Genomic DNA, 22571 nt, shown 5'->3' on the forward strand with positions numbered 1-22571 from the left:
GCTGCTTATGGGCAAAGAAGAGAGAAACTGGGTAAAATCATCAGAGCTGAGCAAGTCCCAAAGGAATCAAAACATTTCCTGAGAGCAAGGCTCCCTGAGGGTGGCGCTGGCCTCGAAATACCGGGGCAGAGGGGACTGGAGGGGCAGAGCTTAGTAGGGGAGAGGCAAGTAAACCCCACAGGTTTTGTTTGTTTCCAAGAGCATCAGGAAAGCTGCCCACTCCCCCCGCCCCATACTCCCCAATGGGTTTCTCAGCTCAGAAGTGTGATTAAGCCTTGGGAGAGAGAGGTGCAGGAGAAAGAAGAGACCTCTGAACCAGGCCTGGGTTCAGGCCTCACTTCTGCCCCAGCTCTTGCAACCACATGAGCCAGCCCTGCAGAGGGGACAATCGGGGACAGAGCCGGAGTGCTGAGCTGTGGGCAGCAGGGGCGGCCTGCTGGGACCTCAGTGAGGCCTGTGGACGCCAGTGCTCCAGGCAGCCTGAGCTGCAGAGCACAGTAGGCAGCCAAAGCCGGACGCAGAAAACCAAATTCAGATGTGCTGGACCCTCCTGGCACTTGCATTGGAAGGGATTGCACCACCGCCTGCAAGCCGAGCTGGAGCCCCTAGGCCCCGCTGGCTGCAGCTCAGGCTCTGCTTTACGTGTCCCAGGAGAGAATCTGCGAGATGAGCATTCTCTGTCCGAGCTGTTCAGCTGTACAGACTCAGCACAGCCAAGCCTGGGCCGTGGGCGCAAAGCTGCCGTCAGTATCTACTCGCCATCTGGCATCCCCGGCCACTCGGTAGTATCTACCTGCTCTGCTGCCCAGGACATCTTGCTCCTCTGCTGGGGCTCCTACCTGATGTACCACCAGCCCTCCAAATTCTTCCTGATCACCTCCACGGTGACGCCCTTCTCAAAGCCAATCTCGTCCTTGCTCTGGCTGGTGTAAGGCTGCACAGTGACATACTTCTCCTCTGTAGGCAGCAGGCAAAGCAAGAAAGCACAATTACTTGAGGTCGGGATGCAGCTCCTCCTTCCTGTGTCTTCCTCCCCCCTGGCCTGGCCTTGCTTAGATGGTTGCCAAAGTGCACTGTGTTGGCCTCTGGCTTTTCCAGGGAAGGGAAGAGAAGGGACCAGTTATCACCACTGCTCCCAGTGTGTGCCAAAGCCAGCCAGGGCCTCAGGTGGTCTGGCAAAACCCTGGGCAACACAGAGGCTCTCCCAGCCCAGTACCAGTAGCCAGGCTGCCCAGGCCTGGAGTCCTGAGGCCCCAGAAGCTCTCTGGGCTGAAGACAGGGTCAGATGGAACCTGTCCTTCATGGGGCCTGTGTCAAGAAGCCTGAGACCAACAGTAGGTGTCCCCCGAATGCCTGGAGGCCCCACAGCATACCTCCTCTTGCCCTGAATGTGTGACACTCTCGTCTGTCCCGGACTTGCTCTCCTGGCCCTTCTCCACCTCAACCCCTTAAATCCTTCCTGTCTGGTCTTCTGAATGCTCCAGAGGACCATCTGGTGAAGCCTTATCTGACCACTAGTCTGATCACCTTATCTTGTAATTTCCCCAAGAGGGTTCTGGGTAACACACATTCAACGGAAGAGGTTATGTGAGTCTTGTTAAAATAACAGTCCCACTGCCCTAGCCAGTTTGGCTCAGTGGTTAGAGCATTGGGCCTCGGACTGAAGGGTTTCGGGTTCAGTTCCGGTCAAGGGCATGTACCTCGGGTGCAGGCTCGATCCCCGGTCGGGGCACGTGGGAGAGGCAACCAATTGATGTCTCTCTCTCACATAGATGTTTCTCTCTCTCTCCCTTCCACTCTCTCTGAAAAGCAATGGAAAAAAAACACCCTCAGGTGAGGATTAAAAAAAAAAGATAAGAGTCCGATGGACAATGAGCAGTGGCAACGGTGAGCGCAGCACGACCAGGCGGGACCTCGCGGAGCCCCGCGTGAGGCAACACTCCCGTGCATCAGCTGGAGGACAGCATGGAGCTGACCACACAGCACCGCAGATCCCGTCGGGGAGCTGCCTGCTCCGGTCTCAGTCTGACTGTGGCCTTGTTCAGGGTTTCCCAGGCACTGCGAGGCCGGGCCACACGTGTCTTCCCTGGTTCCTTCAGCCTCTCTCCTGGCAGGGGGCCCTGCTGCCTCCACATGGGTCCTTACTCAGGCTTCCAGCGAGGTGATTCTTCTGTGTCTACTGGGGTCAGCTCTCCCTGCCTCCAGGATGCCCCTGACAGCTAGACCCACAGCCGGCTGGCCATGAACCCTGCCTCCTAGGTGGAGAGCCTCTCTCTCACAGGACCACTCAGGCCTCAGGAAGAAGGACACGTCCCCACCCTCACCCTCTAGAACAAGGAGCAGAGTACAGGCAGGGAAGAAATGGCCATCTGATGCCCATTGGAGGGGCACCCGGAACCTACGCTGTCTTCTCTGGTGTGGGTGCTCCCCGGGGGCTGGGATAGTGCCCAGCACACAGCAGGAGCTCCAAATGGACTGTGGAGTATGTGGATGAAGGGGCAGGCAGGGCTGAGCAGAGGAGCCGAGTGGGAGGCTTTCTGCAAGCTCAAAATAGCAGATGCTGGCACAGAACACTGGTCTCTGAGACGCCTGTCCCCCACCTCCTGGCTTCCAGCTGTGACAATCACCCCGATTCCTCAGCTGGACCATGGAGGATAGCCTGCCTGAGCCTCTGGCAGCAGTGGGAGGAGGGGCGGCTGCCACCCCCTACCCCCCTCATGAGAGGAAGGCCATCTGTTCACTCTTCCCTGGATTATCGGGGTCCTGTCTGCAGCCCTGTCCTGGACTGAGATAGCAGCTCCCTCTGGGATGGAGGCAGCTACCCTGCCAGGCTGTGAGGACAGAGCTGATGGGCTGAAGGCCGAATCTGAAAGGCTGCCAAAAGGCAAAAGGTGGGTGAACCCATGGGAGTCTCTTCTCCACTGCAAGCCTTTTTCAGCATCCACGAGCTCCTGGAAGCTTTCAGATTCCAATGCAGCCGTGCTGGGGAGAGCTGCCAAGACCGCCTGAGAACCTCCTTCGGCCAGATTCTGACTCGGGCCTTTGAGGAGTTCAGTGTTGCACAGGCCAACACTTGCTCTCCTGCCTGCTCCTGGTCCCGCTCCATTTTCCAGTGAGGCACGGTATATCCTGGCCCCGGCGGTGGCCAGAGGGGCAGCGCCAGGCCCCGGGAATCTAGAGTTCTGAGGTTAGGGTGAGGCGAGGCCTGGACTCCACATTTTGCCTTTGCTCAGCTGGGCTATTTTTAAAAGCCTGTGGTTCGAGCAGGAAGCCATCATTAAAGTTTTCCTAGGCAAAGCTGCTTTTGCAGAGAAAAATTACAGTCCTCTTCTTGGGAAGATCAGAGGAGCCCTGCCCGGCCGCATGGCAGAGAACAGGGCCTAACCGTGTCATGTGGGCTCAGGCTCTGGAGCTGCCAGGCCCATGCACCAGCCTCCAGAGCCCCCAGGGTGCATGTTGAGGACAGTGCCCCATGGGTCATGTAACCACCCCGTTTTCCCCTGACCCTCTTGGGGTGGGCAGCACCAAGGATATCAGCTTTACCCAGAAAGGCTGAACTACTCCAGCAAAAAGCCCTTTTCTTGGTGGCCGTGGGCTGCTGTGAACATGGATGTCTGGGAGTTTATGGGCTCCTAGTAAGGTATCTGGCTGGCTCAGAGGCTTGTCCTGCCCTCCAGATGATAAAAATTCAGAGCCTTGGTTTTAGGCAGGGCAACTCTTCCAATTGGTCTGTCTGGGGGCTTGGTTTTCTGCTATGGTTGGCTCAGATGGCGGAGGCATGAATTTCCTCCGTGTGAACATGTGCTACGTGGAACTCAGCCCCCAGCTCACAGGTTTCCCCAAGGGAGAAGCAGAGATAGCTCTTGAACCAGGACCACAAACCCCACATGGGGTCCAGGTGGGAGGATGCCTAGGCAGATAGAAATGGCCTCAGGGGGTGGCGGAATGATTCAGGTTGGTTGTGGTCCCTAGAAGAGATGCCCCTTTGGAGTTGAGGGAATGGGGACTATGAATTCTGGGGGGTACTCAGGGCTTCTGAGAAGCACTGAGGCCGCGGCCACTCTGCTATGCCATCCAAAGATGGTGGCAACCCCGCCCCAGGAAGGGCTGGCCAGGCCGCCCACTGGGTGAGTGGGTGGGTGGCTGTGGGGAGGTGGACAGGCCTATTTTGGTTTTGGAGGCAGGGGCTGGAGAGCCCTGCAGTTTCCAAACCACAGACGCCTCCTCTTTCCAAACACTTTCCCCTCTGTCAGCAGTCTCCCCGGCTCCCCTCCCGGCCCCCACAATTTACCCAACCCCACTGCAAGGGGCTTTTTGATTCCAAAGGCCTCGTTGGCTGAGGGAACGGGGAGCGGAGGCCCTGGGGAAGCACTGCTTTTCTCTTGTCTAGTTACACATGACCCACTGCCTGCTTCTCCCCATCAGCTCGGCTCATTGCAACGAAGCGTCTCCTAGCCAACTTCCTGCAAGTTTTTCTTGGCTGCCTGATTTAACTTAGGTCTAAGACTGGGGAATAACGTTGTTTAGATCTCTTATTTGAGAGAGAGAAAGAAGCTGTGGGCTTGTATTTGCATTCTTATGAGTGACCACAGAATTATGTATTTGTGTCTACATATATGTGATATATATTTGGAATTGTGACTACACTGCCTGTTTGTATGTGCACAGAGGTCATGTATATGAGACTCCATGAAGTTACATGTGTACTTGTGACATTGTTGTAGAGCAGTGTGTGTGAATGTTATTTGTGACAATGTAAATAATGTATACACGAAACAGTCTACGTGTGGTTGCCTAGGTGGAATTATGTGTGTATCCGTGAGACTGTGTCACAGGCCAGTGGATGTGCAGCTGCGGGGTTGGCTGTGACAGCACTGTGGCCATCAGTGCTGTGCAGGGTAGTACTTTGCTGGCTGCATGTGTCCATGTGGTTGTGGAGACAGGGTTGTATTTGGGGCTCAGTGTGTGATGGTGTTTGGAGCAGATGCTGGAGGGAATGGGAAAGCCCAAGCCTTCCTCCCTGCTGCTTTTTCCAGGCCAGTGTCTACTGTCCTTTGCCACCAAGGCTTGGAACTGCGTCCCAGCCTGGTCCCCCACCAATGCTGCCCCACCCTTCCCAGCTCTAGGGTGCTTTTTGCTTTACATTCCACCTGTTCTTGCTGTTTCCACAACCTGGCTTCCTGTCCTGTGCTAGCCTCCAGGGTCCAACCCACACTCTATGCTCAGGACAAGCTAGGCTCCTCATGGTCAGTGCTCTGAGTCCGACACTAAGCCAGCCACAGGCAGTGGACACCACAGAGTCCAGGCTTCTTGCTGCCTGAGGATTGGGGGCAGATACCAAACATGATCTTATATTTAAACTGGCCACTTACAGCCTGGGGGCTCTGGAGATGTGTAGGGGTTTGTTCAGAGGCCGCTATCTCCTATGTTCCAAGTTCCTAGATGTTGGAATGGCCTTGAACCTGCAAATGTCTTGGTTCCCGATCAGCCTGTGTGGCAGACCAGGAACCTCCCTGAAATCCTCTTGATCAGCAGCCCCCACACTCCCAGTCCCAATGGCTAGTGCTGGAGATGTTGGAGGCTCCTGGCTGGCCCAATACCACCATCAGAGGTGCCAGGCTGGGTCTGGCTCTTGCTCCCTTTCTAGCTTCCTGGGAGCTGGCTGATGGAGGTGGGTTGTGGGCTGGTCCTTCGTCCTACTCTGTCCCTAAGCAATGCTGGAACAGCTTTGGCCAAGGGAGCACCTTCCTAGAGGAGGAAGGCAATGAAGTGCACCGCACGTGTGTAATGGCCCATGAAGAGATTCAGAAACACTCAGTTCTCTTAATCTGCAGTTCCCAGGGCAAATGTGGCCTTTCATTGAGTCCAATTGCCCCCACAACTGTGCCTTAGGTCCCATGACCCCCACCCCCAGGACACTGACAGAAACCAGAGCCACCTCCAATGTCATCCCAATTCCCAAGCAGCTCCCATACCCACCCACCCCAAAGCTGCAGTAGGCGAGAGAAAAGCCTGGCTAGTGGATCTGGGGGAGGAGGTCACAGGGCAGAGCCCAGAGAGGAGGAGAGGTGTTAGTGAGAGAGAGAAAGCGGCGGCAGCTCCAGTTGAGAAGCTGGCTCCTGAGGTCACCTCGGCTGTGCTGCCTGTTGACCATCCCGCCCAGGGTCCACCGGCGATCCAGGCGCCGCAGATGGGCCTTGCGTCTCTTGGACACTGGTGTGAGAGATGACGATGGAACACGTGGCCGACAGGAACCGGTGGAGAGAATGGAGATGACGATGAGATGGGATGGGGCGGGAAAGGGATGATGGAAGGGAAGGGTCACACTCCCAGGTCAGCAGCTGGCACACACCTGCTGGATAGGGGCAGATCTGACAAGTGACATCATTGGCATGTGGGGGAAAACTCAACCAAAGCCGAAGATTTTGCCCTGAGCCAGGGACAGGCTGAGAATTTAGAATCCCAGCACCTGGGAGCTGACGAGGACCCTTGGTTCCGGTCAGGGCAAGATGACCCTCTGCCGCGGCCCCAGGGAAAGACCACTGCTCCCCCTGTTGCTGGGCAGTGCCAGTTCCTGGGGCGGTGTGGGGCCCCATCACACCGGGGCTTACAGCCCCACCACCCACTCGCTCACTCACTCACTCACTCACTCACTCACTCACTCACTCACCGAGTCCTGCTTGTGAACCTGTCACCACAAGCCAGGCACCGTGTGTGGAAGGATATACATGTCCAGGAGAGACTTGGGGTCCCATCCTCAACAGAGCTTATAGCTCTTACTGCTCTGCATTTATGTCCCTGCTTTCACAGTCATCCCCACTGGATCGAGTCTGTTGAGGGCAAAGACTGTGTCTTTGCATCCCCAGGGCCCACCATGAGGCCACGCACATGGCTGATCCCTAAGAAATGGTGCTGAGTGAAGTGCTCACATGAAGGCCACAGGCCTTGGTTCTGCTCCTCTCCACACATTACCCATTTGAATTTCTGAGGACAGAAGCTGCTTCCCCTGCTTCTCACTGCTACAGGCCCCTTTCGTCCAGCCCACCCTCTCTGGGGTATACCCTGCACTGATCATCTAGTTGCTTCAGCCCAGCTCCAGATGCCACCTGCCTTCCTATGGGACACCAGGTGGCACAGACACCAGACCAGGACTCCAGGGCTCCAACTGGCTCCCACCTCTTGGCAGTACAGGAGGAGGGTGCTGGGATGCTCAGGTCTGGGAAAGGGAGGCAGGCAGAGCCACAGCAAAACTGTCCGAACACACCTGAGCCAAATGCCACCAAAGCTTCTTGGGAAATATTTGCTTTCCTGGAAGGAGGACAGTGGCCTGCTTCTTATAAGCAGGAGGCCTGGACAAAAGGTTAGGAGGTGTGGATTCAGTCCAGGTCCCACTGCCAGGTTTCTACATCACCCTGGGCGGGCTGCCCTCCCTCTCTTAAGCCTCTATTTCCTCGTCTGTCATTGGAGTTGACACCACTTGCCCTGGCATGAAACAAAGCAAGGGACTGAACGAGCTCTATGGAACGTAGGTCAGGGCCTGTGCGAGCCAGACCTGGAGGAGCTCTGACAGCATGAGCTGTTAGGGAAGCTTTGATGGGACAAAGGCTTTCAATTTCCATCTCTAGGGCTCAGGGGACCTGTGATGGGATGGCAACAGGGCTGGGGTAGAGATGGCTGGAGAGGAGACCAGGGGTGGGCTAATCTCTTAGCTACATGGCTGCAGGTACAGAGAGACTGGCAGACACACCACAGCTGCTGGGGTCTTGGACCTGGGGTATTGAGCACTGAGCCCTTCTGTAGAGCTGGGCTGGGTGGAGATGTGATGGTGGACTTCACAGCTGCCCAATGTTGCCAGGAGTACTGGCAGACAGGTCCTATCAAAAGCATGCAGAACAACTTATTTTCAGAAGGGTCACCCTGGGTTTTACACACACACACACACACACACACACACACACTCTGAATGCAGAACCTACAAATGGCTGCTGATTCTTCAAAGTTAAAATCCTCTACAACCTGCTACTGCTTGTTCTATGCCAAGCACCACTCTGTCTTCCAACCAGGCTGGCATCTGTGTCCATATAAGTCTCAGGCTCTTTCCTGCCCTGGACACTCTTCTGCCCACTCAGTGTCCTATTCCTCCATCATCTACTAATATCTCTGCTCTGACACTCTTGGCATAGCCTTTCAGGCGGGGCTCCAATGGCACATACGCTCCTAGAGTTGCTTACAAGCTAAATGTTCCATGGAGAGGCATGCTGCCCGGTGGTGAGGACCACAAAGCAACGAAGGCCAACCAGGGTTGAAGCCTTACGAAGACAAACACATAGCTAACCATCTCGAAGCCTCAGTTCTGGCATCAGGAAAATGGGGATCCCAACAGTGTCCCCTCACCCCCACAACGGTAGTGGTGAGGGCATGTAAAGCACCAGCTGAACACCTGCGAGTGAGCCAGACCTCAGTACACTCAAGGGGCTGTTATTTCTGAGAGGCCCTGGGACGCCCCCGAGAATGTGGAACTGGATAGGAGTTGAGTTTGGTTACTGCAGACAAACTAGACCAGATGCAGCTCAGGGCCAAGACCTCTACTGCTGCAGAGTGCAATGGAACCAGAGGGGAGATGGGGTGCAGGCTCCACTCTAGGGCTTAGGAAACAGCCAGGAAGGACTGAGCACCTGGCCTGAACACAGGGGCGCTCCCTGATGGGGCCTAGTCCCTGGAAACCTGTCACAAGGTGGATAAGCACTGCAGGGACTGCAATTCTGGTCAAGGAACTGAAATAAAGCATTTCAGGAGGAAGGGTGGGGCTCCAACTGCCTGCCGAGTAACGGACATTTAGGGGAAGGATGAAAAAGGAGCTGGCGCTTGGCGGGCTGCTTATTTTGGCCTGGGCAATGGGAAGGGGGGGAGCACGGGTGTAGGCCTGGGAGGTGGCCTGAGCCCCAGGTGGCAGGCCTCCATACCCCTGGCTCTCAGACATGCCCATTTGGCCCGTCCCCACTGACCGTTAGGGCAAGCGTTCCTGCTGCCAGGACATGGGAGGTTTGGAAGTCATTAGAAGCAGGCAGTGGGAACTAGGGTGCCTCACACTTGCTGGGCTCTGGCAGCCTGCTCTGGGGAATACCTGAGTCCACAGATAGGCCGTCCAGGCCAATGCTGGCCTGGGGGAAGGTTCTTTGAAACGCAACTAGAAAAACCTAGAAAATCAGAAAGGCTGATGGTGCAGGGGTTGGAGCCACATCTTGGTGAGTGTGACACTGAGAAATGATTCACAGACCTGCCCTCTGTGTCTACACCCTCAGCTAGACCAACAGATACTGGAGCAGAGGCCTCTGAGCAGAGCAACACATGCTCAGGAGTTGTGGGTGGGGGTAGGCAAAGGGAGGTCTCTGTGGGGTCCCCCAGAGGAACCCAGGGCTTCTTAGGGAATAGGGAGCTTCAGGGGTTTAGCCCCAAGACTATTCTTCCCAGTCTCTGCCCCAAAGTTGCCAAACCCTGAGATCCACACCCCAAAGGAATTTCCCCTCTAATTTTAGCCCCACATGGGGGCTGCAGGGACGGGCCTGGAATGGGAGGTGAGCTAGTGGGTCTGAGAGAGAAAGGAGGGTTGGAACATGGCCCAGCCCTCTTCAGGGGTTCTGATGGTTTTAGGGAGAAGATGGGAAAGCTGCCTCCAGGAGTTGGGCTCATTCCTGTGGCCAGGGGTGGGGTGGGTACCCATCCCCAGTGATCCTAGGGGCAGCCAGCTCCCTGAACCTGCCTTATTACCAGCCCTCATAACCTGCAGATTCTTACCTTCCCCACTCTTGGAGGTGTTGATGTCTGAATCGTCCCGAGTACCATTCTGGGCCTCTAGGTAGGTGGCAGGGACCCAGCCCTGTTCCTCAGAGGTGCTCACGAACCACCAGCCTGCAGAGGGGACAAGAGAGAATAGGGCCATGAGAACCCAGAGGGATGGCAGAGGTGGTGGGGGCCTGGATGAGGAGGGGAAGGCACAAAGCCAGACAACCCGGGAGCCCGGGAAATGCCTGGCCCATGTCCAGCCTGGAGGAGCCTGTGCTTGGCTAAGAAGAGATGGACTAACATGCTCCCTGATGGAAGGGCCCGATGGACTGGGATGCATACTTCCTCAAATGCTTGATGAAAAAATCAAAATATTGAGACAATCCTATGTCCAATGTGTGAAAGTCACCTTGCAGGAACAGCCAAACCCTGAGACCTTTTAGGGTCTGTAAATTAGGACCCCTGGTGTGGCGGGAGTGGGGCTGCTTTCTCTGCTTCAAAAGTATCCAGCGATAAAGGCCTCAGGGATACCCTCTAATGGTCACTATTCCCCTTTCCTATCATGGGTCAGTGGCATTTCCACAGCTGTGCTACTCACAGCTGCCCTTAAGTGTGTTGACATTTCAATCACAGTAAGTGGGCATTGCACCCTTGAGCGACCCTTGACAGTCATGGCCAAATGATAAAAGCTCATTCATTTTCTTTTTTCATTCATTGGTTCATTCATTCATCATTCAAACAAGCTCTGGGTAAGCAGTCCCTGCTCAAATTCCCACTCACCAGGGCCATCTTGGGAGCTGGCCCCTGGCTCCAAGGGTTTCACAATCCCAGGATTTAGGTCTCTTCCCTGCTGGTGGCATCATCTCCCCTACCCCTTGCATCACCCTTTGGGAAACCTACCACGTACATTCTGCTCCCTCCCTTCCCCCAGGAGCCAGGAATCTGGGATGGAAAGACAGATTTGGACTTGTTGGCGCAGGGAAACTCCCAGGGGCAGGGCAGGCTGGCCTGGCCCTCCTTCTACCTCTGCTGCACAGGCCTGGAACACAGGCGGGACAGGGCAGTGACTTGCTGAAAAGCTAAATGTGTGGCTGGCTGAAGTGACTAATGAGTAGGGTGGCATGGTGCTCACACTGCCTGGGTGCCCCCTGGATGTGCCAGAGCTATCTCTGAGTCCTTTGCACCTCAAAATTTTTGCTGCACCAGAAGCTTCTGGGGAGCCTGGGCCACGTTATCAGCTGACCATGAGCATCTCCCTACCCTAAGGTAGCAACTTAGGATCCTACTCTCCTGCTGTACCCCCAGGACTTGGGGCTGAGACCCTCATCATCCTCAAGGCCTGGTGGTCCCTGCTAACCTTGCCTGAGAATAATGGCCTGGGCTTTTTACACTCCAGCCCTAAATGTGCAGAGCTGGGCTATGTGTCTCTGTCTCGGGTCACTCCTGCATGAGGCCCTGCAGAGAATAACTTGCTACTGGCTTGGCTATGGGCACCTTCACCAAGCAAAGATGGGTAGGCATGAGTGAACATGGGCAGAGGTGTCCACCCGGCTCCATGCGGACCTCCTGGGAACCCTGGCACGAGTCACACAGACAGGCTTCTGAGGGAGGTTCCCTGGGGCTGCGCCACCCACGGCTGCTGACAGGCCGGTGCCAGATGCCAGCAGCTCAGACATCAATTGCTGCAACTGGGGCTCCTGACCAAAGTCACTGCTGCTTCAGCAAGGAGCAATTAGAGCTTGAACTCCTGAGCATGGCCAGCTGGCCAAGAGAACTCAGGTGTCAGCCAGCCCCATGGGGCTCCCAGGCTCACCTCCAATGCACTTGGAGTCCTTTCCTGCGGATAGAGGCTGAGAGTGTGTGTGTGGGGGGGTGTGGACAAGGCTATGTATTTCTGAGGACATGGGAGGTGGGTTATGTCCAAGTACATATCTACATACACCTGGCACACTGTAGGTGTGTCTGCGCATTTATTATAAGTGATGACGATCGTGGTCAGAAACAAAAGAGCACTCAGTGGTAGGCACTAATTTTATATACGTGACTATTTCATCTTCAAGAATCTTATGAAACAAGTATTACTCTCATCATCACCCCCACTTTACAGATGAGGAAACTGAGGCAGAGATAGATGACAATTAGGAGCTGAACTTCAAACCTAGGCGGTCTGGTTCCAGGGCCCATATTCTTAACCACCACAGAAATGGATAAGGTACACACCTGCTGTGCACGAGGGTAGAGGTGGCTCCTTGAGAACGTGTGTCCCTGGATATTGGCGCTTTATATATGCACCTGTCTGTGAGTGGGTATGTCCACGCTGCTGGGCATGTGCTCTGTGTACCTGAGTGTGTGTACGGGTGAGGGTCCTCTGGGGGGAGGGTAACAGTTAGGGGTCTATGGGAAACAACGCAAATTCAGGTCCTGGCTTACTACTTCCTAGTTGTGTGATCATGGACGAATTGCTAAACCTCTGAGCCTCAGTTTCCCCTTTCTGATATGGGAGTAGTTAATGAAGCCTACCTCCCGAGGTTGTTAAAGTGAATAAATGATATAAGAAGCTTAGCTTGGGGCCTTGGACAGAGTTGGAGCTCAAAAACCTTGCACAACTATCAGCATGGTGGTGGCTGTTTGGTATTCTCCTAGACTAAGAGTCAGCACCCATGGGTGGCTGGGCGGTGGCTGTGCCTGAGGGGTACACCAGGAGCCCTCAGCCTGGCTTGGTGAACTGACCCAGATGTGTGTGTATGCATGCGCATGCCCAGGCGTTCACTCTAACCTATGGCATGTGGGGCTGCCTTCAAGGGCTCCAGAAGAATGAAAGGCACTATCTTCCTTACTCTTTCCTCAGCTGATACAATCTGTGGTAGCAAAGCATGGTGGGAAATGCGGCCCAGTGGGAGACATCCCTGGGATTTTCCTCCTTGCCCAACATGTCTCAGAGCCATCCTCGGCCTGGCTCTTGCTCTGTTCACACAGTTCCCCAGGACAGAGGTCCTATAGCCTCCCCTCTCCCGTCCTAACCTCCTCCAGGAAGCCCTTCCGAACCGGCCTTCTCCAAATCTCAAGTGTCCAGAGAGTCAACCCCACGACTCACAGCTGCTCATGCACACTGAGGATTGGTCTATTGAGAATGTATGTACCATCCATGTCTACTTTGTCTCTAGGGCAAAGCTGAGCTTGCAGAAAGCAGCCTGGCAGATGAAAAGACTGAGACACAGAGCCTAAATTCTGGGGCCAAAGACCTGGGTCTGAATCCCATCCCTGCTACTTCCATGCTCTGTGGCCTCTGGAAAGTGACCTAACCTTTCTGAGCCTTGGGTTTTTTTATCTGTAAGATGGGAAGACTACCATCTACCTTGCAGGCTAGTATGAGGATGGGATATGATAAAGAACAATGCATGGGATCTGGCACACAGCAGGCGCCCACTAAAGGGAAGCTATGAGCTTTGCTGAATGAAGGACTAAAGTCATAGGATGTGGGAGCCCAGGTGGCCAGCTCTTGTGGATGCCCAGGGGCCGGCCTGAGCTACCTCTTGTACTTTTCATGTCCCCAGGAAGACAGGTCCAAACTCTCAGATGGCCCCTGCTGGCCTTCTTCCATCCTACCAGCCCCTGTTCTTGGGAGAGGAAGACAGCAAGGTTTTACTAATGGAGTTAGCTTTGAGCTGACGAGTAGCCACCACTGTGCCCAGATGGAAGCGGCTGTTACCCGACTGGCGGCCAGACCTGGCCTTTTCCTGAGAAGTCATCCTGCTTTCTAGGTGGAAGAGAAGCATCCTCTTTTTGGGGGCGGGATTCGGTAGAGCAGGATGGTGGGGAACCCTCAAGGGGCTGAGCTTGCTGAGAGACCCCTTAAGCACAGCCCTGCACCCTTGGCCTGGCAGCCATGCCCAAGCAGGTCTTCCCACCTGGACTGCCTTTATTCTGAGATGCCCCCTCAGACGGGGCAGGAGAGGGAGGAGCTACCATGTCCATTCCTTTGAACGGGAAAGTGCTGTAAGGGAACCCTGAGAGCGGAGCCACACACACTGGACATGCAGGAAATACCTTCCTTGTGTGGTCTGGGCCTGATCTTTGGGGCTAAGCCCTAGAGTGGGGCAGTCATCTGGGAGAACCGCAGCTGGCCAACCCACTGAGAGCTGCCTCATTCTGGCTTCTCCTTCTGGGAGGACCATGTCTCCACAGGGCCAGAAGAAGGATGTCATTCAGCCAGGTTGGCTGACAGGCCAGGGCCCAGCCCTTTCCAGGAGGCAGAGGCCCAGAAAGAACAGCAACGTCACCTGACATAGCAGCCAGCCCTGCTCGCGAGGCCTCAATAAGAGCCCACTTCACAATGGCTCAGAGGCTAAGGGAAGGAGAAGGCAACACTGGGGTGGCCTGACCAGGTACCTCCAGCTCAGGGCAGGGAAGGGGGGCCACCATCTCAGATAGGGAAGAGAGAGCCCCCAGCCCCAAGAGAAAAAAGCTCAAGCCAGAAGCCAGACCCTCTTTCTTTCCAGGCTGAGCATAATCTTCAGTTCTTTGGCCAATGTCAAAGTCCTCTCAAACTGACTCTAATTAGGGCTTCCCAATGCTGGCATTGGAGGAGGGATGGGAAGGGTAGAAACAGAGACAGAGAGAGAAAGACAGAGACAGAGACAGAGGCAGAGATGGAGGAAGACAGAGGATGGAATGACCTGGGTGAGGGGCTGGGGGCCTTAGTCTCTCCAGGAGGGGGCTGAGCCTAGCCGGGAGAGGCAGGAAGTGACGGGCACTCCCAGGCCATTGCTGTCCCCAGGGTGACCAGGCCACAAAGGCCTCCTTAATGAGAGAGGATAATAAGCTCATTAGAGCCAGAGAAGACCAGCTGCACACAATTAGGACGTTAATAAAGGCTTCTGAGGTCACAGCTGAGCCCAGGACAAAGAAGCTGGTGGGGGCAGGGGACCCTGCCCTTTCTCTCCCTCTGAAATCCCCCCACTCCATCCTTTGAGGTACTGTCCTCCATGAGGCCTTCCCTGACTCTCCCCACCCTCCTGGCCCTGCTCACCCCAGGCTTCTGCCCACCCCAGGCTTCTGCCCACAGGCACTTCTTAGCCCCTCCTCCAACACAGAGCTCAGATCTGATCCTGGCTTCACAATTTACTAGCTGGGTGACCTGGAAAAGGTCACTGGCCCTCCTCAGGCCTCACCAGACCAGGATGGTCTGATCTGCCTACCGAGTGACCTGGGATCAGGGACTTATGGCATTCTCAATAACCAAGTATTTACTGAGCGTCTGGTACCTGCCAGGCCCTGTGTCAGGCAAGGGGACACTGCAGAGAACACACAGTCTGGACTCAGGTATTCTTTCCCCATCTCCCTGCAAGGCCCACAGGAAGGTGCAATCACAACCTGTGCACTGGCAGAGGCCAGCAGGGGAGGGCCAGCTTCCACCCACTGTCCTGGGTGCCAGCAAGAGGATATCGGGCAGGACAGAAGTCAAAGTTTGGAGTTTGGGAGAACTCAGCAGCCTTTAGGTGACTTCCCAGCCTCACCTTTCCTTTCCCTCCAGGTCCTCCTTCACATGGACACCAGTTAGTCCAGAGTGGAGCTCTGTGGAGTGCTACTGCACGCCCAGGCCACGGAGAAGGGTTTTGGTGTCTGGGTGAGGGAGGTTGGGAGATGGAGCTAGGACAAGTTGAGGCACAGCCCCAGGCCTGAAACACCTGCCTCCATTCATGAGGTATACCTTGCCTTGGCTCAGGTTTTGGACCCTTTGGGAGGGGATGTGTCCAGGCATTCCCACGTTCTTTCCTTGGAACAGTTTGGAGGAGAGGATGGGGTAAGAATTTATGAGCACCAAATGGCAGAGGTGGGGAGATGCTGAGAGGAAGAAGGGGGCTGCAGAGGAAGAAGGGGGCTGCTTCCCACCTGGCCACACCACACACCTGGCACAAGCCTGGGCTCTAAGGGACTGCTTCTGCCCTGGACCCAGCCTGACCCCTTTCTCATGACCTTGGGGCAGATCTGAGGCTTCTATCTGAGAGGGCCCAGAGACACTGGAAATGTGGGCTGCCCATGGCACGCTGTGCCTTTAAGAACAACGAAAGGCGGGCCACCCTCGGCCAGGCCTCCCCTGGTCAGAAGGCTCTGTCACTGAGCCTCTTGCCAAGACACACTCTAGCTCACAGCATGTGGCCTCCATGGTCCAAAGCAAACAGGAATGGGTGAGAGGCTCCCCCAAACTCTCCTGATACACCCCCCCACAGTCCTCTGCCTTCCTGCCTGACCCGGTCTTCTGGTCCTACCTCTGGCACCTATCCCCGTCCCTGTTGCTCACACCCTCCCCTTCCTTGAGATGGGGCTCTCAGGCCACCAGGGCCCCAGAACCTTCCCTGGGCGCCTGAGGCCTGGATTCCAAGACCATTAGCACAAGCTGCTACGTCACAGTTTGGAAGGCTCTGTGGAGTCCATGGCAAGAAGACAGCAAGAATTGGGATGCTGCCACCCCTCCCCCAACCCTGCTCCAGCCTGCCCACCTCACTGGACTGGCCCAGAAATCCAGGGATGGGTCTGGGCAGGCTGAGGCCATGGGAGGCACCCAGGAGAAGGCCTGGCTAATGAGCATCTGCAGGCAGAAAGGGGGCACAGGTTGAAGAGAATCATGGTTTTAAGCAAGTGCTCTAGAGCCAGCTTGCCTGGGTTTAAATCTCAGCTCTGCTACTTACTGGATGCATGAATTCGGGCAATTGCCTCAATTTCCTCACCTGTAAAATGGACCTATAGTAGTAACTACATCTCATTGCATTATAAGGGATAGATAAGTTAATCTAGCAAAAGTGTTCAGAATAGTACCTGAATCCTAGCAAGGCACACCAAAGAGCTATTGTTAAAGTTTAAGTGCATACCACAGTTATTTTAAAGAAGGAGCCAAGACCTCAGTGCCTCTCAGTGACTGGGGAGGGGAAAGGGCAATCTGGTGGGAGGAACAGGACAGGCAGAATGGTGTAGCCTGACCCAGTAACCTCACGATGCTTTATGGTGGGGATGTTTCCAGATGAAAGAGAGTGGGACACTCACTTTCAACGTCACTGTCCTCTATCCACCCCATTATAAAGCAGAGCACGGAGGTGTGAGCCTGTGGTCACAGATTCCTTAAAAGAAGGTGGCTCAGGAGGGAGTAGATGCAAAATGGTATTTTCAAACACATCTGTAAAGATGCAAACGGTGGGTGAGATGTGGTCACAGAGGGTGAGGCATTGGAAGATGGACTGGGGGTTCTGGGGGCAGCTGATTGGAACTTGTGAAAGAAGAGCAGACCACGGGGTGTGAACCTCTAAGAATCACATCAGGGGCCCAGCCGGGCGTGGCTCAGCAGTTGAGCATGGACCTAGGATCCAAGCGATCAGGGTTCGATTCCCAGTAAGGGCACATGCCCGGGTTGCGGGCTCGATCCCCAGTCGGGGGTGTGTAGGAGGCAGCCAATCAATGACTCTCTCATCATTGATGTTTCTATCTCTCTCTCTCCCTCTCCTTTCCTCTCTCTGAAATCAATAAAGATATATTTAATATAAAAAAAAAAAAAAAAAAAGAATCACATCAGGAAGGTTAAAGCCTCATAAGTGGACCCCTGAGTAAACAGGGTAACAAAATGGCATTTCCCCTGATGTTCCGGGCAAGAGGAAGAAAGAGGCAAGTCCAAAGGCACTGAGAGAACTGTGCTTGAGGCCAACTCACGGGGAAGGGGGTCTGCTGGACTCCTGTCTGTGGCTGGGGACTTTCTCTCAGAAGAGGGGTGGTCAGACAGAAAAGCGCTGAGGGAGGGTGGAGGCAAACAGACCCAAGGCAGAGATGGAGGGAGCATCAATGGGTCCTGCTGGCCGTGAGAAAAGGTCTGGAGAGCACTTGACAAGAGCCTGCCAGGCCACCGTGAGAAATCCTGGGAGGCACAGATACGGAGCACAGCCAGAGGACACAGAACGGGCAAAGGTCCTAACTTTCAAAGAAGGTAAATTCTAGAGTAGAGACCAGCAACCTCAAAGCTGGTCCTGATCAAGTGACACCTGGGTCCCCTAAGGGATGGCTGGAGGGCCTGGAAAGCAGTTAGTGATCAAGGCAGTGCTGGACAGAAAGACTCTACAGGAAGGAAGGGGCCAGGCCACACTGGATGCTGATAAGCAAACTGCTGGCGGGTCTGAGATGTGTGTCATAGCTGAGCCGGCCAGGCCTTGGGCTCTCATGATCCCCCTGGGGCCGCAGGCCGGCACCGACAGATTTACAGCGATGGCTGACCGCATCTGAAGGGGGATGATGATTCCCTGGTTACAACCTAGAGCAGGGGTTCTGCTGGGAACCTGGCTATTGGGTGTTTTCATCAGTCCCAGCATGAGGAGGGAGGTGCCGTGGGAGGGCGCCATCTCTTAGCAAAAGCTGTGCCAGGATCTGGAGCCAAAAAAGGTCTGAACGGATAGTAATGACAGGTCAGATCTAACAGTGAAAAGTAGTAAATGGAGAGGCAAAAGGACATGGCTTAGTACAGTGAACTTATAATTTACTGTCCAAACTTTTGGGAATGAATGGGGGTTGCCAACATACCAGGTGCCAACTGGGCATGTCCTGGGCAATTGGGTTGTATGGATCACCCTACTTGGCAGCAAGGATGAGGAGGTTCCTGGAGTTTGGGGGATTGTAAATCCAGTAAGTTGTCCCCAAGTCTATGAAATCTTAGGCTGCTTCAGGACATACCTGGACTGGGTGACTTACCCAAGATACTGACCTAAGAAGGGGCAGCGCCAGGATTAGTGCCCAGGTCTCACTCCTGGTACAACATCCATACAGCTTCCCTTAAAAAAATGACTCCATTTCTTTGTACCTTTGTAGAAAGAGACCAACACTGCCTGCTCTTTCTATTAGGTTCCCCAAGTTTCTATCTGACAGATGAGCTGGGAAACCAGTTCCGTCATCTGCTTCTCCTCCGTCCACCAGTGTCTACAAAGCAGACCTGATTCTCGGGAGAGTCACAGGAGTGGCTTCCCCGCACTTGCCCTCCCCTCTGAGAGCAGGGGGCTGACAGGTGGTTTCGGGAGCCCCCTCCATGTTGCCTCTCCCTCAAGCTCCGAGCCCACATGGTAGAGTGAGGTAGTGGTACCCAGAGTTTTCTGGCACAATATATTATCCAAGAGCTTTGCCAGGAGAGAGTGACTTTGGATCAGCATTTCTCCAACCTCAGATATTTCCACACCAAGCACGACTTTTGCCATATCCTTGAACTGCATACACTGTGGTTCACATAGTAAAATATATATATATATATTTAAAGCAATCCACCTTTTAAAAAAATGTTTTTATTGATTTCAGAGAGAGGAAGGGAGAGGGAGAGAGAGATAGAAACATCAATGATGAGAGGGAGTCATTGATCGGCTGCCTCCTGCACGCCCCCCACTAGAGATAGAGCCCACGGCCTGAGCATGTGCCCTGACTGGAATTGAACAGTGACCTCCTGGTTCATAGGTCGATGCTCAACCACTGAGCCATGCTGGCTGGGCCACCTTTTTTTTTAACTTCAAGAAAATAATTTGTTTAGGAAACTCCAGATTGCCACCATGAATAAACAGCTAGGACCACCGGCCCCAACCATAAAATTATAGAGAACAAAGCAATGTAGTCAATTTGAGTTGTGCAACAGAAGAGGCTGCGCCTGTAGGCAGCTTCCTCTTCGCTATAAAGGGAGATTTATTAGACAGGGGTCAGAGATAGTTGACGATCAAGCTGAGATAAATCAGAAGGCTTGGGAGGGAACTGAAATGGGACAAACTTTTCTTACTGTGCGTTGCGGAAGTATTTAACACTGCTTCTCTGTACCACTGAAAACCACTCGTGTACCATGGTATTGCGTGCGCTACATTTTTAGGAAACCGACCAGTTGACGTATGGGACAACATTCAAGCAACTGAGCCACCAAACCAAAGAAATCAACTTCGGACTAGAATGATGCTTGGCCATTCAAAATGGTTCAAGAAAGAGGCTGAAGTGTCCTCATTAGTGAGATGACAATATTAAACAGCATGTACTAACCAGGTTGTGGTGAGAAATCAAAAACAAAAGAATGGAGAGTGCCCAGCACTGTGCCTGGTGCCTTGTATTTCCAGTCTGGAGAAAGGGGCTAAGCAGACCCTCTTAGCTGTGACCAGTCATTTGAAATATACTAATATTTCTCTTTTAATTAACTTACTCAGTGCCTAAGAGTTTGGTATATTTTTTCCTGTTTCTTTCTTTGCTAAAAACAGAGATTTATTTCTTGGCCCCAGAATCAAGTTGGTTTCAACAGAAAGCCTTAGGCTGACAACCATCTCCTCCTTTCCAGCTGAGTTCAGCCCCTCTTCAATTGGGGAAAAAATAAAACGGGGGCAATTTCAACTTTAAAGACCATCTCCATAAACAAAACAAACCCACCCCACAATTTGTCTAGGGCATTCCTCCCTCCAAACCCTCCTTATTTAATTTCTGGGGAATTTTAAGTAGAGGCCTTGCAAAATCCTGCACCGCCTGACGTCAACAGCTCTCTGACAACGTGGATTCTTCCAGGCGGTGTGGGGAGCAGCCACCACGACTGCTAAGGCTTTTCCAGGCTCCTTTCCCAGTTGGAATTTGGGAGCCACTTGTATCACCCTAGGAGACTGTGGGAGAAGGAGGGTCACCTGGTTTGTCCTGCTTGAGATCCTGTAACTGTGTTTCCCAAACCTCAGGCATTACAGAGTACCAGATATCTAATTAAGATACCCAAGTAGCACCTATACTAGTGTTTTTATTTAAAAAACAAAACTTAAATACCTTAGTATTTAAAAAAGACGTTTTCCTACCCTACACTAATTAAAACCCAGTATCCCTTGGCATAAATAGAAGATAATTACAAAAATACATACGCTGAAACAATGCTATGGACTTCTGACATGGTATTAAGGCAAATTCTAGCAAGACACTAGGGCTAGGGCCAGACTTTCTCTAGGTCAAACAAACAGCATCAGCAAGAGCCCCAAATGGAGCCTTTCCCCTTGACCCAGCCTGGAGTGAAAGAGAACTGAAAGGAAATAACATTCTCACGATGGGATTTCAAGGCCATTTAATACTGTGCCCACCGACATTTGTATGAGCCCCTATCTGGGCAACACTGATCTTGCAGAAGGAGCCTTCGGTTAACAATATGCAGCCCCAGGCTTCATATCCAAGCTGGTCACTAGAAGCTCTGAGATCTTGCGTGCACCACTTATCCTTCTGAAACTCAGTTTCTTCTGAAAAATGGAAACAAAGCCACCTGCCCTACTTGCCCCTATAGAGTTACTCTGAGACAGTAGATGGGGAAAATACTTTGAAAAGTCTCTGGGTTGTAGGTAGACAGAGCTGGAGGGGTTATTATTCTGAGCAATTTCAGGAACCTGATGGACTCCTAACTTTGCCCTGGATACAGCTTACTGCCCAGACTGGATGGCACCCCATCCCTGTGTATTAGAGAAAAGTGAAGAAAATGAATATGCCACCTGACAATTGTCTTTCAGTTAACTTTCCCAGTAGTCACACAGTTTCAAAATATCCCCATTTTATAGATATGGGAAACTGAGAAACAAAAATAACCACACACTGGCTATTCAGTGGCAGTAGGATTTGAACACAGCTTTTCATGGGGTCTTGGGGGGGGGGGGGGGGGGACGGGACCCTGTAGCTTGCTTTTTATGCACACCCAGCAGGGTTCAGATGGACTCTCAGATGCATCAGTGAGCCCAGGCTTCATCTTTGCAACGTTCCTGGGACTCCCCACAGCTGGGATTCTGCTCTCCTGCCCTTGTGCTTCCCTGGCACCCTGACTTTAGGTTTGGGTTAGCTGTTGCCCCCAGCTTGACCAGAAGCTTTTTGAGGACAAAGGCCAAGTCTTGCTCATCTTGGCATCCTGTGGAGCCTCCTACCCGGTTCAGTGTTTCAGGCAGAGAAGAGACCCAGTAAGCAGTTACTGAAAATGAAATGCACTGACAGATGAGCTCAAGGCTGCCTCCTTCTTCTCTGGCTCCTCCATCTACACCACAGTCCCTCCTGCCTCAGTATCTTGAGTCTAGCTCCAGGGGTGAGTGTGGGGTCTGCGCTGGACATTCTCTCCAACTCTCACCACTCTGGCCCCAGGGCCCCTGCCTTGCTAGAATCCAGTGCAGTTGTTTAGCCCTTGGGCAGTGTTCCCTCCTCCAGTCGCCCCGAAAGCAGGAGCTACCTCTGACTCACAGCTCACCTAGGGGGATCTGCGCACAAGGACCTGAGGCCAGGACAGTTTTGTTGCTTATTGCGTAACTTGCCGGAGATCACCCAGTAAGCTAATACTCCCACCAGCCAGCTCTCAGTCTGCTCGTACACCCAATTGGGCCATTTTCATTTGGGCCTCTCCCCTTACAGGAATGAAAAGGCAAAGCTCAGGAGGTGCCACAGGTCAAGCACCAAAGGACAAGCCCACACCCTGGGTGAGGTTCTTGGAGGAATGCAGAGGGACCAGCGGCCCCTCCCCAGGCTTTTCAAAGCAGCCCCACTGGCCACAGGCCTCCATAGGGACTCCTGGTGCCCCAGCTTCTCATACAGGAAACACAAAGCCCTCCTTTTTGGTGGGTGCAACTCACAGCTCTGGACCGGGCAGCCCCAGAGGGTGTGTGGGGAGAGAGCTACACTAAAAATAGCTTCCCCACCAGGGAACTGCAGAGGATGAACCAGGAGGCAGCAGTGTGTGTAAGGAAGAACTCTCTGGGCCTCAGCTTTCTCATCTGTAAAATGGAAGGTGTACTGCTTGAGCTTTCTAG

At 53.6% G+C, this 22571-nt stretch overlaps 1 protein-coding gene across 2 annotated transcripts in view; it reads right to left on the bottom strand.

Annotated features, from left to right (window-relative positions):
- The window catches only part of SH3PXD2A (SH3 and PX domains 2A), a 205676-nt gene that overhangs the window by 18549 nt on the left and 164556 nt on the right, over nucleotides 1-22571 (bottom strand). For both annotated transcript variants that reach the window (XM_016219894.2, XM_016219893.2), the window contains 3 exons: nucleotides 9796-9909; nucleotides 6130-6213; nucleotides 840-957 (listed from right to left, as the gene is read on the bottom strand). In XM_016219894.2, coding sequence (XP_016075380.2) covers nucleotides 840-957; nucleotides 6130-6213; nucleotides 9796-9909 — 316 coding nt within the window. The remainder of the gene's footprint in view (nucleotides 1-839; nucleotides 958-6129; nucleotides 6214-9795; nucleotides 9910-22571) is intronic.

This window comes from Miniopterus natalensis, chromosome 14 (assembly GCF_054644295.1).
Source record: "Miniopterus natalensis isolate mMinNat1 chromosome 14, mMinNat1.hap1, whole genome shotgun sequence".
NCBI classification, from domain to species: domain Eukaryota; kingdom Metazoa; phylum Chordata; class Mammalia; order Chiroptera; family Miniopteridae; genus Miniopterus; species Miniopterus natalensis.